The 16,155-nt window shown below is 32.4% G+C and overlaps 1 protein-coding gene across 7 annotated transcripts in view; it reads right to left on the reverse strand.

The window, feature by feature from the left end:
* Positions 1-16,155, reverse strand: part of BAZ1A (bromodomain adjacent to zinc finger domain 1A) — a 207,151-nt gene that overhangs the window by 16,002 nt on the left and 174,994 nt on the right. For 6 of the 7 annotated variants that reach the window (XM_074290578.1, XM_074290574.1, XM_074290579.1 and 3 more), the window contains 3 exons: positions 14,520-15,116; positions 3,496-3,659; positions 2,371-2,525 (listed from right to left, as the gene is read on the reverse strand). In XM_074290578.1, coding sequence (XP_074146679.1) covers positions 2,371-2,525; positions 3,496-3,659; positions 14,520-15,116 — 916 coding nt within the window. The remainder of the gene's footprint in view (positions 1-2,370; positions 2,526-3,495; positions 3,660-14,519; positions 15,117-16,155) is intronic. The other variant, XM_074290573.1, reaches the window with a different exon arrangement.

Consider the following 16,155-nt stretch of genomic DNA (forward strand, 5'->3'; position numbering starts at 1 on the left):
ATATTCAATTGTTTTGCTTAGGGCAGATTCCAAACAAAAATCTGAACAAATTGGTCTAATGATAATTTTGCTTTTGTGTGCTGATTAATTCTGATGAACATGGCTCTTTTCAACAAGGTGATTCAAGCCAATTCCAATAGACTTATGATGGAGAGAGTCATCTGCATTCAGAAAGAGGACTGTTGGAACTGAATATGGACCACAACATACTTTTTTTCACTTTTTTTGTTGTTTGTTTTGCTTTATTCTCCCTTTCAGATCATATTTTTCTTGTGCAGCATGATAAATGTGGAAATATGTATAGAAGAATTGTACATGTTTAACATATATTGGATTCTATCTAGGAGAGGGAGAAAAATTTGGAATACAAGATTTTGCAAGGGTGAATGCTGAAAGCTATTTTTGCATATATTTTGAAAATAAAAAGCTATTATTTAAAGAAAAAAAATTTGCTTGATGACTTAAATGATGTGAATTATCTTGTCATCTGGCTGTTATATCTGATAATAATATTATTATCAGATATAACCAATTCCAATAACTGAATCCTGTTTGTATATCATGATTATGACAATGAAACTTTTTTGTCTAAGCCCTCAAACTTATATGCATCTTTAAAAACCTTTGAGATAAGATATTGATTATAATATCTTCAGACAGGTTTGGCACTTGGTCTGCCAGGTGCATTCTCAGGCTCTTTGATTCCCCTACCTTTGAGTGACACTTCTTTTTATCCTTTATCCTCTCTCCCCCTTTACACCTTTATGGGTGGGGAACTCCTCCCCCACCAAAGCTAAATTTCCTCTATAAAGGATCTGCTTATGAAGAAAATCCTTGCTAAGTTCTTTTCAGGACTAAGCCCACTAAGAAATTTACTTTCTCTCCTTCTTCATAAATACCTTTCCTTTAATGGTGTCTTTCTCCTTACTCCAGCTAACCTAAGACTAGTCTGTCAAACTCCTCTATAAATCTAACCTGTCACAGTCAATAGCTCACTCCCAATTCATGGAGTTATTTCCTTTGTCCTGGTTAACTGTGAAACTGTGAGTTCCCCAGAGGAACTTGCCTTTTCCTTGCTAACAATATGCTCTCCCAACTTTATTTCCTATTTACCATTCCTGGTAATTATTCTATCTCTTCATTTTGTTTGTTACATATTTCCCTAATTAAACCTGCCTTTTGACAAAAAGAATGGCCATTGTGAATTTGTTACATGTTTACTTCAAACTAAGAATTGCTATCATGACTTCATCAAAAAGACCTAAGAAATATTTAATTGTATATTGTGAAATTAAAAACTTTTTATTTTTCTCTACGGATTTAAGAGCAGGACTTGGAGTTTGGTTGAAGAGATTGAACAGATCATCCAATACAACTAGCTCATTAAGTAGTTAAGAAAATGTAAACCCAAGAGAAATAACTTACAGGCAGGAGTCATACAAGTGTTAAGTAGCAAAACTGGATTTGGAATTCAAGTCTACTTTATCCAAATCAGCATATTTTCTACTACAATTTGATGCTTCTCTTATTTTAATCCCTACATTTTAAGAAGGTTTGCTTAAGAAAATATTAGATTGAAATATGTATTAATGAGGCCTTGATAAATAAAAATCAAATATAAAGTTAATGATTAAGGTATACTGCCAAGAAAAGATCAGTGTTAGGATTTAAAGATACATATTCACTGGTCAATAATGTATTTGTATTACTTCTATGTTATACAGATTAAATGAGAGGCAAAATGGTTTAGTGAATAAAAGTTAAAATCAAGAAGACCTACAGTCGTCGACAATAAACAACAAGTCATTTAATTTTTTGATATTCTAGGCAATTCTTTTAAGACTAAAGTTGCAGGAAGTTACTGATCTGCATCAATTAAGGAAATCTCTACACACTCTACACTATGACAATGAATATAAGGTCTAGGAACCTCACATATACAAAATCCACAGTCTCCTTTATACAAAGAACTATGCTTTTCCCTCTCTCCAATCCCTGTAAAAAAAGATCAATGAATAAAAATTTTAAATGATGATTAGAAATATTAATCTCTCTACATAATCATACTGGAATAATTTGACTTGAAAAAAATTATGATTATGTCTAAATATTTTTATTTATTTTTATATTTATTTATCATTTATTATTATTATTAATTATTAGATATGTTGAATTATAAAAAGGTAAATTTTAATTTTAATACTATCATAGACAATTGTTAGTCTAGAGTAATGTGATTTTAAACTGACTTGAATAAAATCATAAAAACCAAACATATAAGCAGCTTACAAATAATAAATTATGTTATTTTTAAAAATTTATTTATATTTATTTATATTTTTATTAAATAAAAATTTTAAATTATCTTACCTGTCTTTTACAATGAACTTTGCTTGATCACCAATTTCTATTTCTTCTCTGTCTTCATTCACAGATTTAATAATTCCATTTTCCTTGTTTTCCTCACTTAGTAGCTCATACCATCCTTTTTCTAAGGCTGCTCTCCAAGTTTGTCTGTCTGTAACCTAACTCAAAACACATGCATTTGGTAACCTTGAACAAACCTCGAACACCTATTATTGCTAAGTATTATAGTTTTCAACAGGAAAAAAAAATAAAATGGAAGGCAACAACTTTATTTGACTATTTTTGCAATTTATTATGTTGCAACTCCTAAAACCAATTTTTAAAAACTAACATTTAACTTCAACGGGGTTGTGAAATCAAGTATCATTATACTGATGAAAACCATAAAAGTAAAAAACCAACCAAAAAAAAAAAACCTTTTAGCTAAAAAAGATAGAGTTTATAAATTAGAATCTTTAATATGGCACTTAGAGATTAGTTATATGGATTTCAGACATAATTCTAACTAGCTCAGTTACAGTTTCCCATCCACTGATAGCGGAAGTATTGATAGCTTTTTCAGGAAATGATGACAAACAAAATATACACACATACATACAGACATATATATTTTTTATTCTGCTATAAAGAGCAGCAGAATAAGCACTCGAATATATAGCAGTCTTTGATAGTAAGAAAAAAGGTTCTAAATCTTCTTTTAAAAAATGTGATTGTTTCCCACTTTCAGTTCAAAATTCTTTCCCTCCCAACTATCTTCTTTTCCTTCTCCACTGAAAAGGCAAGAAAAACCCAAACCTGTTAGATATAAATACAATCAAGCAAAACAAATGTCTAGATTAGTTATGTCAAAAAGAAAAAAAAAGCTTCAACTTACATTTCAAATCCCCCTATCAAGGTCTTAGTCTGGAAGCTGATGTTCTACATCTTTCTAATAACCAAGAAAAATACTAAAGTACACATACAAGAATGCATATTCATAAATACTTTGGAGAAAGACTTCCATTCAAGTTATACTTAATTAGAAACATGAAAAATTCATTGTCAAAGTAGTGAATACAAAGAACCATCAATTTGATCTTAAAAAGAAAATATATTGTAAAACTCAAAACCTTCACAACATGTACAAACCTTGACTGCCCCTAGTGTTCCCTGGTAGATTCTTTCTTCAATGTCCAAAAGAAAATCTCTAAGCCTCAATTCAAGTTGCCTTTCTGCAGATATTTGAAATGTATCGTGTGCGTTTGATATTTTTCCTCGGCCACAAATGGGTTTGCTATCATTCTGAAGTTTATCTGTAACAATTACCAAATATATTTAGTTTTTAGTTTTTTTTTAAATTGTTATCTTTTAATAACTTTACAAACATCTAAAACATTAAACACCATGTGAACACTAAGCACTCCTATTCCACTTCCATTTTCACCTGGAAGACAAAATAACTAAAAATGAATTTTATTTTTAAGGAAATTTTAACATGGATTGATCTACAATATGTCTTAAGTCACAAAAACTATCCTGTTTGTTCAAATATAGGATGCGTCTTTTTCCTGCTCAAATCGGTTTTATAAAAAGTATGAATGAATGTGTATTAATTTTGGTTTGTTTTTTTTCATCAAAAGCAATCTAATTTTTAAAACGTGAAGTCTATTCAGATCAATATAATAGGGAAATTCTTTGTTAAACAACATTTCGCAGACCAGCCAGAGAAGTGAAGAATAAGGGCTGAAAAAAGGTTATTAGATTTACCAAGTAAGAGATTGTTAATAAATGTGGATACTCCAGTTAGTTGAAAGAGACTACAGGGAATTAAGATGGTGAGAAGCAAGGAAGTGGAGATGGAGAATTTGGCTACAAAAAAGAAGAGATAAGTGGGATAACAGCAAATGGGGAGTGGATAGTTTGTAAAGCAGAAGAGAAAAGCAGCCAGTAGCCAGGACTGAAAATAAATGAGAATATATATTAAAGTGGGAAAAATGCTGGAAATGCTGGGATGGAATGGGTTCAACTATGCAGATACAGTTGTTTGCCCTAGTAAATAGAAAGACCACTTCTTCATATGAGATAGGGATGAGGGAGTTTTCTGGGTGATGTGAGATAAGGACAAAAAGGTAGTTTTCATTGAACGGGCTTAATTGTTTTAGTAAAATAAGAAGCAAGGTTCTTCGCTGAGAGGGTAAGGAGGTTTGGAAATTTGAGAAGAACCACTGACTGTGAGAGTATGTGAATTAGAGGTGTGTAAAAAAAAACTGGCTTATAGAAGTGAGAATCTAATTATACAACAAATTTGTAGTGGATCTAGTAAACACAGTTTCATACTTTTTTATAGTTTTTTTCAGTAGCATGTGTGCAGGGGGCAAAGAATAGAATCTTAATAGGATAGAACTTATAGAGCTAAACTAGTTTACTTTTATGCAGAGAAAAAATGCAATGCTGAATCCCAAACATTTAATCTACAACTAAACTTCTGAATACATATCTCATTCAATTGAGGACCTTCTATATTGGGGGAGAAAAATCTATAAAAATCATATAATTAAGTTTTTGATGATCAAGATGGAGAAGGAACGAAGTGACTATGCTATTAAAGGTGTGAGATTGGTAATTTTCTCTAGCTCCTTAAAATTAACTTTGGTAGTCTTAGCAGAATACTATCAAATATGAAAATTACTTCCACTATTACTACTTTTTTATATTAATGGAGCACAATCATAAGGAATTAATTTACAACTATTTAAATCTACCTTTATTTCTATAGAAATGTTTCACAGATAATTTTCTTTAACTTCTTGTGTATGCTTTTGTAGCTATACTCCCAAATGTTATACATTTTATAATTAATATTTTTATCCGTGGAGGCAGCTAAATGGTACAATGGATAGAGCATCAGCCCTTAAGTCAGGAGGGCCTGAGTTCATATCTGTCCTCTGACACTTAACATTTCCTAGGTGTATGACCCTGGGTAAGTCACTTAACCCCAATTGTCTCAGGAAAAAGAAAAAGATTATCTTTTTTTTCCCTACTGTTTTTGTCAATAATATAAAGGCTGATTTTTTTTTTTATATTCTGCTACTTGGTTAAGTTATTATTTCAGTTAATTTTCAAATAGATGCACTCTAAGGTTGTTAAAATAAATCAGCAAATAAATCATCTACAAAAGGTTTCAACTTGTTTTATTCCTACTGCTAGCCTTTTTTTTTTTTTTTTAAGTCAACAGAGATGTGAGGAAAGCACTCCTTTTTATCCCTAAATGTTTGAAAGGCCTGTTGGTTTTAAGAAGACATAACCATTTGTACCCAGGTTTTTCACTGTTTTTAACATAATTGGGTTTTTTTGCTGAGACAATTGGGCTTAAGAGACTTGCTCAGGGTCACACAGCTAGGAAGTGTGAAGTGTCTGAAACCAGATTTGAACTCAGAATCTCCTGACTACAGGGCTGGTGCTCTGTCCACTGTGCCACCTAGCTACCTCTATCATTAATTTTTAATTAATATGATCTCTTATTTATTATGCTCAATAATTTTCCTTGTGTTAGCTATATGATGCATTCCTGGCAATTCAACTTGGAATTAGTGTATTAATCTCCTATAATGTCTATTTCCTAATATTATATATTAGATACCTTCTTTCTCTGCATTTACAATTAGTAAAATATTAGAATTTTTCTTTGCATTTTCTTGCAAATTTATCCAGTTCTGTGCTTTTTCTTTTTGACTTGTTCACTATTTCCTATTCCTTAAGTTGGGTCACATTTAAAATTATCTTTGCAAATTTTTAAATGATGTTCATCCCCCCCTTTATCATTTTTTGTTAACATAAAAATTGTATAAAAGGATATCTAAGAACTGTTTTTAATATCAGCTAACATTTTACTTATTTTGCTAGCTTTAAAAAAAAACCTATCATTTTTATCAAAAGATTTTTCACTAATTTCCTCTCCTCTGATTTTCAGAATTTCTATGTGTACTTTGTTCAGATTATTTATTTTGTTTTTCTAGTATATCTCCAATGGAACTGAAAGCATTTTAGAGAAAGACATTTTCTTCTAAATGGTACTTTGATTATATTCCAAAAGTTTTGGTATTTTATGTTTTCTTATGTTGTTTATTTTTTCTGGAGTCAATTGGGGCTAAGTGACTTGCCCAGGGTCACACAGCTAGGAAGTACTAAGTGTCTGAGATCAAATTTGAACTTGGGTCTTCCTCACTTCAAGGCTAGTACTCTATCCACTTCGCTACCTAGCTACCCAAATTTAATGACTTATTCCTTGGCATAATTAATTCTTTAGAATTAAATTATTTAGTATCTACTTGTTTGAAACATTTCCCCAAATTATTGTTCATTGATATTTTTCTCATAGTTAGTAAAAGATATATTTTTATTTTTATTGATATATTGACTTTTCTGCATTTGTTGAGGAGGTTTTTTGTTATGGGAGCAACCTGCTAGAGGCTGCTGGATGTTATGGGAGCCGCCTGCCAGTGGCTGCTGGGGATCCAACTCAGACCAGCAGAATGGATCCCTTCACGTGAGAGGATGATAATGATACAAAGAGACTAAGAGGCAGATGCATTCTGTGATTCTCTCCTTTTCCCTCTTGCCTCCAATTTATTTCATTCCCAATCCACAAGCAACATCTGTGTCAGTAAAGGCTTATTTGCTATTCCTTGGGTTGTTATGATTCACAGCTGTGGGGGCTTTTTGGAGAATTGACCTGTCCCTTCACACTTAGATGTGGTCCTTAATAATTTTTAATATATTAAAATTATATTATTACATTACTTTATTGCATTACATTATTTGTAAGGTGGGATAAAAGGCTGAGAAATATCTCTCTTTTGTATGATCATCCAGTAAATCACTACAGATCACATATAACTTCCTAGAGTGATTAATTTCTTTGTTGTTTAATATTGTTAGATTTGTTCAGATTTTGAAAGGGGACACGTAGTAGTCCTCATGTATTACAAGATTTGCTATTTCTCTGCACAATTTTTTAAAAATTACTTAGATGTTATGCGACTTGAAAGACACCCAAATTTAGTACCAATGCTATTTTATAAATTATCTGTGCTATCTTTTAAGGAAAATGCATTTTTCTTATTTACCTCTTTTAATCATATATATATATATATATATATATATATATTTTTTTTTTTTTACTGTTAACTTCTAAGTCAATAATCATTTTCCCTGTTTTATAAAAATTGTTTGAATTATATAATAAACTCTATTCTGGCCCTTCAGTTAAAAGTGTAAATCTCTATACCAAGTATATTTCTTATGTTAAATGCTAATCCATTCTGCTCTCTTCTCTCACGTTTAATGAATTCATCTCATTGAGGGTTTCCTATTATGACTTAATTATGTATTTACTTATTTCAACTTATAATTTTCCTGCTTTTCTCCTTACTCCCTTTCTTTACAAATACAAGGGGAATAGAGAAAGAAAACCACATGATCAATATTAAGATTCTAAAACTGAAGTCAATTAGTTCTATTCTTTTGCCTTTCCTCTTTTCACTCCAAGTTCATGTTTGTTTTTGATTCTTCCCCTTTGTTTCTTTTGATTCCCTACTTGATGATCAATCTTCTGAAGCTATTGTGCTTGCTAACTACTCCCTCTACAATTCTAATCTCCTTTATTTTCTTTTCCTAGTACCTACCTTTAATTAAATTTAGCACTTTTTTTCTTACTTCAAACTATGTTTTCAACCCTTATATAAAGATTGTATGGGGCAGCTAGGTGGCACAGTGAATAGAGCACCAACCTTGAAGTTAGGAGGATCCGAGTTCAAATTTGTCCTCAGACACTTAAGACTTCCTAGCTGTGTGACCCTGGGCAAGTCACTTAACCCCAACTGCCTCACCAAAAAAAAAAAAAAAAAAAAAAAGATTGTGAATGAGATAATGTAATTATTACTATTAAGGATGAAAGCTATAATATTTGAAAACCCAGCCCATTCCTTTCTTTCTGATCTTCTTACATCTTCACATCAACACTGAACTTCTTCTCGATATACTTTGAATATTCAACTCAGGGCATTTTTTTAGTGGCTGTGTCCCCCACATGTGGAATTGCTTCTTTCGAGTCCCAGCTAACCTTGGGACCAAGTGAATTTGACATTGTAACATTAATAAATGTTTACTGATGATTTGAAATTAAATAGCTCCTCTACTGCCCTCTCCCTCTTCAGGTTCGTAAATTCCTCTTCTTGACTAATATTATTCACATGAACTGTAAGTTCTTCTTTATTTTTCTTTAGTATATTCCTTTCCCTTATTTTTCTCCCCATAACAAAATAAGGTAAATGAATGCTTGCCTTTCCTTGTTATCTTTGAAAACTTTAGGATTCTGAAGAGACCTGTCTCTTCTCCCTCATTATAATGTAAGCACTTTTTCCATCCATGAACCTCTTCTAATTACTCAAATGTACTTATCTAGGTTTCTTTTACACCAGTATTTGCACTTCAAAATTTCTGCTTAGCTATGGCCTTTTCATCATGAATGAAAAAGTTTATTGTTCTATTAAGTTCATTTTCCCTACTACTTAGTTTAACAGGGGTTATTAATTATTGGTTATAAGCCTTCGTATTTTGCCTTCCAGAATTTCATGTTTCAATTTAAGTTCTTTTTAGTAGCTCTTGACTGATTCTCTAGCTGACTGTAGTACTTTACTTGGAACCTCTGTTTTTTGGAATAACTTCAATTTTGATGTTTCTGTTAGGAGATAAATTTTAGTTTTAACTTTGATTTCCAGTTTGAATTGTTCTGAGCAGTTTTTGATGATTTCTTTAATTCCCTCTTCTTAAAGTGATCTATTTTCCAGCACAGTGCAAAATCCAGAACAAATTAATAGTTTTCTAGTTTTTCAATATTTTGTTTATTTTCTTGTATATCTATGAACTCAATGAATTTTGATGGATGCATTTTTAATTTTCTTCTAATCTATTTAACTACCTCTCAAATTTTTTTTTCCTTATCCAACAATCATTTCACTTTTTTCATTTCTTTTTGTTCTTGTGGCTGTCTTTTTAAAAATTTATTGTTTTACTCTGAGGCTGCTTATAGCTTGTTCCATAAGCAATAAAATTCATTTTATTCAGCACCTTTTCCTCTTTCATTCCTTCCTTCTGCTAGCTATTACTAAAACTTAGCTCTTTCATGATAGCCTCCTCTGGACATTCTTTCTAGTACTAATTGGACCTTTATGCATATTCTTTGGCTCACTGCTTGAGGATAGGGAGTTAAGACTCCTCCTTGCTCCTCAGTGTCACATCCCAGCTTCTCTTACCTCTATTATTTAGTAATTTCTGTTCATTTAAGATAACATTACTCATATTTCCACTGAAATAAAACTCCTAGTAGCTATTATCTAAAATCACTTTCCTCAAAAGTTAGGTGTATGAAATCACTTTCCTCAATGAATTAGGTAAATAGCTTAAATTTTTTTTCTCCTCTGAAATGTCTGCCCTCACATTAAAAGAGTTTAATATAAATTCTCTTTATTCAAATATTTCCCACAAACTAGTAGTTTTTCACCCCACTTAAGCTGCAAAGATGATCATATTATTCAAAAACATCAAAATCCCTTATCTGACCATAATTTGTTCACTTTTCATCTCTCCCTCTACTTTCCTTTACAAAACTGTACTTCATCTGCACCCTGACTTTCAATCCCTTGCCCACTCAATGCCCTCCTCTATTGAATGTAGATCATATACATATATATACACACACACACCTGATTACAAGCCTTGGATCATTCCCACCACTCATTCACCCCCCTTCACTCCTCATGTGCTGCTGAATGAAGGGGAAAAAAAAAAATCACAATTATTCTGATGAGGTCCACCTACAACTGACCCTCTTCTATAACTAGGCAATCATTCTATATGCCTCCCTTTGTTTTTGTTCAGTTGTGTTTGAGTCTTTGAGAAATATTTTGGGTTTTCTTGGCAAAGATATAAGAATGGTTTTCCCTTTACTTTTATTTTCCATTTTTAAATTTATTTAAAACTAAATACAAAGTAGAAAAAGACAAAAAACAGGTGCCCAACATCAGAGAGAATTCAAAATAAGTAACAAATTTCCATTTCAAGAAAGCACAATAATAGTAGAGACTCTATAACATGACTGTCAATCTTTGCTTCCTTGTAGTTTATTCCTTTAGTCTCTTGATATACACTTTTTACTTTATTTTTTGTTTCCTCTTTCATTCTCTCCTCTACTTCTCCCAAAACAGGCCACAATTAAGCACCTTTATATTTAAGCATACATACACATACACATATACATGTACACACATATACATATGAATTTACACTTGTGTAGACATGCATATAAAACAATGTTTTCTATTAAGCCAAATATTTGGCTGACATATAATGTAGATTTTTCTCAAATCAATCTTTAAGTCTGACTTTGTTTGAAATTAATGATTACTACCCTACTTTTTTTTTTTTCCTAATGAATTCAAGTCCTAATCCTTGTTTGTGTGTATCTCATTTCTTATACTGGCTCCCATTTCCATTAATCTATAAACCTCATCCCATGCCCCTTAATCGAAATCCCCTATTACAACATCCCACTTTATCCAATGTCATTCTTCCCCTTTATTCTAAACACCCCACACTTCACCCCATCCGATGTCACCCTCTATTTCTTTCCCACGCATCTATACACCTTAAATCCACACATCTTTCTATTGCTCACTTAGTCCTACTATTCCCTACCTCTTTTTCTGAGAGAGAGAGAGAACTTCATTTCATTTATATAGTATAATTACTATCTTTACCTTTTCCTAGACAGTTTTGCTTTTTATAGAAGTCAGATCTCAGCTCTGTCCCAATCTTTCTTTTGAACTACCACTGATGTCAATATTAAACATTTAAGTATACATATTTCCATGTAACAATTATTAAAAAATGTGTTTCTTGAAATTAATCTTTGATGTTGCCTCTTGTTAAATTTTATTATTAAGTTCAGTTTCATTTTTTTATTCAGTATAATGGCTAGTTTTGATGGATATGATATTTTTGGCCATAGGCCTAGTTCTCTTTTGATTACTGATATATATCATTCCAGAATCTGCAGTCTTTTATTGTGGCTGCTGAAAAGTTTTAATTGTAACTTCAGCATATTTGAATCGGTCTTTTTCTAATTAGTTTGTTTCAAGAATTCTCTCTAATCAGGGGTTTTCAAAATTTAGCAAAAATATTCCAATGTGTTTCCAATGCAGGATATCTTTGAGGTGATTAGTGGATTTTTTATTTTTTTCTATTTCTACTTTCCCCTTGTGTTCCATTACTCCAGGACAATTTTCTTGGATTTTATCTTGCATTATTGTATCAAGGTTTGTTTTTTGGTAATAGCTTTATATTATTATACTTTATCTTCTGGATCTTATGTTTCATATTGTGTTCTATTTTTTCACTCTTTTATGTTTTGTTGCTTCTTGGTATCTTATAGCTGCTTCACTGGTTTTCCCTTGCCCAATTCTAATTTTCAAAGAATTATTTTTGGGGCAGCTAGGTGGCGCAGTGGATAGAGCACCAGCTTCAAAGTCAGGAAGCCCTGAGTTCAAATATGCCCTCAGACACTTGGCTAGCTGTGTGACCCTGGGAAAGTCACTTTACCCCAACTGCCTCAGGGTGGGGGAGAAATTATTTTCTTTAAGTTTCTCTATCTCCTTTTCTACTTGTTTGACTTTCTCCCCCCTCCCCCATAATCTTGTTTTTCTTGGATGAATTTTTTTTTAAAGTTTTTCTTTAATCTCTCATTTGATTTTTGAAGTCTTTTTTTAAAGTTATTCTATAAATTCTTTCTGGGCAAGTAGCCATTTAACATTACTCTCTGGGGCAGAATAGACTTTTTTTTTTTTTTTTTTTTTAAACTTCACTGTCTTCCTCTAAAGATGAACTTAGGTCTTCCCAAATTCTCAGGAATGGCTGAATTCTTTCCTCCTTGCCTGTTTTCGTCTTTAAATGATTACTATTAGTATAAGTGCCTCTAATCCTAATGTGATTATAGGGGGAAAATTATGCCTCTATCTTCACTTCAGCTGTCTCCTCTAGCCTGAAATCCCAAACCAAAAGCTCCATTCTCCTCCAAGCACCAACAGACAGCAGCTTCTGCCCCACCTGCTTCTACACTCCCAGGTGTACTAGTTCCTTCTTGCCCAGGGTAGCACCTCTGCACAGTTGGGCCTGGAATTCCTAATGAGTTGAGGTTCTTAGGCTCAGACCCCAACTCCCCAATCCACTGAGGTCCTATGGTTTGTGCTGAGGCTATCTCCAAACCAGCTAGCCCCAGGGCTTCATGTTTGCTGTTTCAGTGGAGCCTGGAGGTGTTTACACTTCACACCAGTCAAACCCATCTGAATCCAGTTTTGTCCCAGGAGGACTCCTATTCTGCCCTATTTTTGTTTGTAAGTTTCTTTGTTTTTCACTGGTCTATGTTCACCCTGAGGTACAATTTTGTTTTGTTTGTGGGGGAAATCTGGAGAGCTTGGAATTTTTTGACTTACTCCACCACCTTACTAGAATCACCTGTCCTTTTCTTTCCAGTTCATTTTACAGATAAGAAAAATGAGGCAAATAGGATTAGTGAAATGCAAAAGGTCACACAGTAAATAAGTATTCTGAGGCCAGATTTGAATTCCTATGCAATTCATTATCCCACTCTGCAGTGACTTTTTCCATACCTTTTCATCTTTTTTTCAAACACCCATGGTTTTTCCCCCTCCATCTTTTCAGGTGAAAATCTTTTATAGAAAAATTAAGGTATTTACCATGAGCTCCCTCTTCTTCCATCTCCCATTACTCTTATGTCTTCTGCCACTATCTCTTCCTTTTCCCTTATATCTCATATGATCCCAATTCAAATGATTCCATTCTGTCCAATCATATGACTGATTTCCATCATACCTACTCTATCACTTAAGGATATCCCTGCTTGCTGGCTTGCTCTCTATTGAAAACAAATACATATCTTTCTCATTCTGAAAAAACAAAAAAGCAAAAGATTTCACCTGAATCTTTACGTTTTATCCCTATCATCCTAGATCTCTCTTCTGCCCTTTGAAGCTAAAATCTTTGAGAATAATACCTACCCTCACTTTTTTTGTTTTCCCTCATCTTCTCAACTCCAGCTTTCACAATCTTAGCATTCCTTAATTTATCCTACCCTATTTTGGGTTTTGGCCTTGGCCAATATATCTTCTCCTTGTGCACAGTTCTCAATAAAGAACTCCCCCCCAGAAGTCATCTTGCTTTCCCCAGATACCCAGTTGGCTTACTATTTCTTGTTTAAAGTACTAGTTAATTAACTACATGTTTGGGAGAGCGTACATGGGGTCCCTATTGTGGCTTTTCTCCCTACCATGAGAAAATGTTTTCTTAACTGGATTAGTTCCTTTTAGTTTTCTTTATCACAGATTTTTAATGGGTCCTTCCCAGACATTTGCTAGCTAGACATTTTTTGTATGACTTTTCACATTGCCATCTTAAATGAAAATTTCCAAATAAACTTAAAAAAAAATTAAGTTAGAAAACTTAACATGCAGAAAGATGATCAAAAGAACTTCTTCAAAACTAATCCTTTAAAACAAGAGTGTCAACCATGTGGTCCACATCTCTCCTGAACATGGCCCAAACTAAACTGAAATGTAGTTGAGAATATTTAACAAACTAAATAAAAATGAGATAAAATATAGTGTTCATATGGTTTTCTAACTCAAGAAAGCCAAGAGTGATCTTTATATATTTCTATTTGCATTTGATACCACTCATAAAGAGTTTAGATTAACATGCAAAGTGAAGAAAGCACCACTAGAATAAACATAAACAGTGACTAGAATAATATAAATTAAAGAACATTAAAACCTACCTCCAATTTAGCAAGAGACAATGGAATTATAGTTGTGTTATATGAAACATGACAATCAAATAAAAGATTTGTTTTGTCAGGTAATTTTTACATAAATGTTTTTATGAGGAAGAGTCCAATAGTAAAGGGAAATAACTGTGGTGCATAGATTAATAAAATTTTTTAAATGGTAGTAACAAAATATAGCTAAAAACTAACTTCAAATACCTTTTTTACAACTAGAGTTTTGAAAATCAAAAATAAAATATCTTTAGTACAACTTTACCTGGAATATGAAATTTTTCCTCAGGAAAACTAGCCAGTTGTTCATAAATTCTACTTTTTTCTTGTAGAAGAGTTTCTTTTAAGGCACTTTCTCTATAGCCTCGTGAATTAAGAGCCTCAATTAGTTGGTCTAGTTGTTCCCGAGAACTATAAAAACACCATCGATTTGGCTTATGCACTGGCCTTGGTAGCAAGGTCGAGTCAATATTGGAGGTAGATTCAGATTTAAAAGACTCTGCAGTTTTAGTTGATTCTTGAAGTTCACTTGTCACTACAGATTGTACATTATTTTGAAATGACGATGACTTAGGCTTAGGCAACAGCATGTCTTCAGTGAGACCAGAATAATCTTCTTCTATAAACAATCCAGGAACAGAAGGGAAAATCCAGTAACGCCTATACATTCGGTCACGACCTAAGGGAAAAATATTGGTACAGGCTGTGGCACTTTGAATTTTTTCTAGAAGATCTTTCTCCTTTTTTTGTTGTTCCTGTTTTAAAGTTTCCTCTTCATCAGCAGTAAATGGCTCATTCTTTGAATAGCCAGAATCTTCTTGATTTAAGAATTCTTTAAATCCATTCTGCCCTCTTTTTCCTGCTAATAAAAAATATAGTTAATGATGTTATATTTACAACTTTCTCTAGAACTGAATAAAATAGGTTTTCACACAACACTGTTAAAGTTTTACACAGATTCACTTTTTCTATCATTTGTCTCAATGGAAATCCCAACAAACCTGGGAAAGAAGGCTGGAGGCACAAGTATGGACTTTTCAAATAGTATGAAGACATCCTACACCAATGAAGAGCATAATGAAATTAACTAGATTTGAAACAAAGGAATTAAATGTCCTTATTACATTTTCTAATCTAAATACTACCCCCTTTTTCCACCCTCCTATCCCCAAAAAGAGCCAAGTCATTCTATTTTATGTTTAAGATTGATTCTCTTACCAAAGAAAAATTTAAAAGTTTCAAATATGGATGAAAAAACTTTTTAAATGTTATCTATCTAAATAGTTAATATTTCTAATAGTTTCATTAGCAAATGCAAATACAATATATGTCCCATTGCCTGTCTAAAAAGGTGAATGCTATAAAACATCAATTTTATAATGAAAAAATCATTGCTTTGGCACCATAATCTTTAAAATATTGCCTCAGTCTAATCAGTATATTTTCCCTGAATGTAAATTACATTTAATTCAACATCTTATTATTCTAAGTAATAGTGCCAAAACAAAGGGAAGAAATCTCAAAGAATATGTTCATTCAATTTTGTTCACATAATTACAGAGTATGGAAAGGAAGTTCAAATCATCTCTGAAACGAAGATTCTGTTCTACAACAAACCTCAGTGTTGCTCGAAGACTTCTAAGGAGTGGGAACCGAATATCAAAGGTAGCTCCCATTCTACTTTTGTCTTACATTACCCCAAGATTTCTAAGGTCTGGACAATTTCTAACTTTTATTAACATCTTTCCAAAACACTTGGTGTTGAAAGTTTAGGTGAACAGCTATTTAGACATACTTTCCCCATCTTATACTTTTGAAGCTGATTTTGACATCACATAGCCAAAATTTCATTTTATGACATTACCCAATGTTTAGTCTATTAAAATTTTTTTTATCTTGAT

This window comes from Sminthopsis crassicaudata, chromosome 2, assembly GCF_048593235.1.
Source record: "Sminthopsis crassicaudata isolate SCR6 chromosome 2, ASM4859323v1, whole genome shotgun sequence".
NCBI lineage: Eukaryota > Metazoa > Chordata > Mammalia > Dasyuromorphia > Dasyuridae > Sminthopsis > Sminthopsis crassicaudata.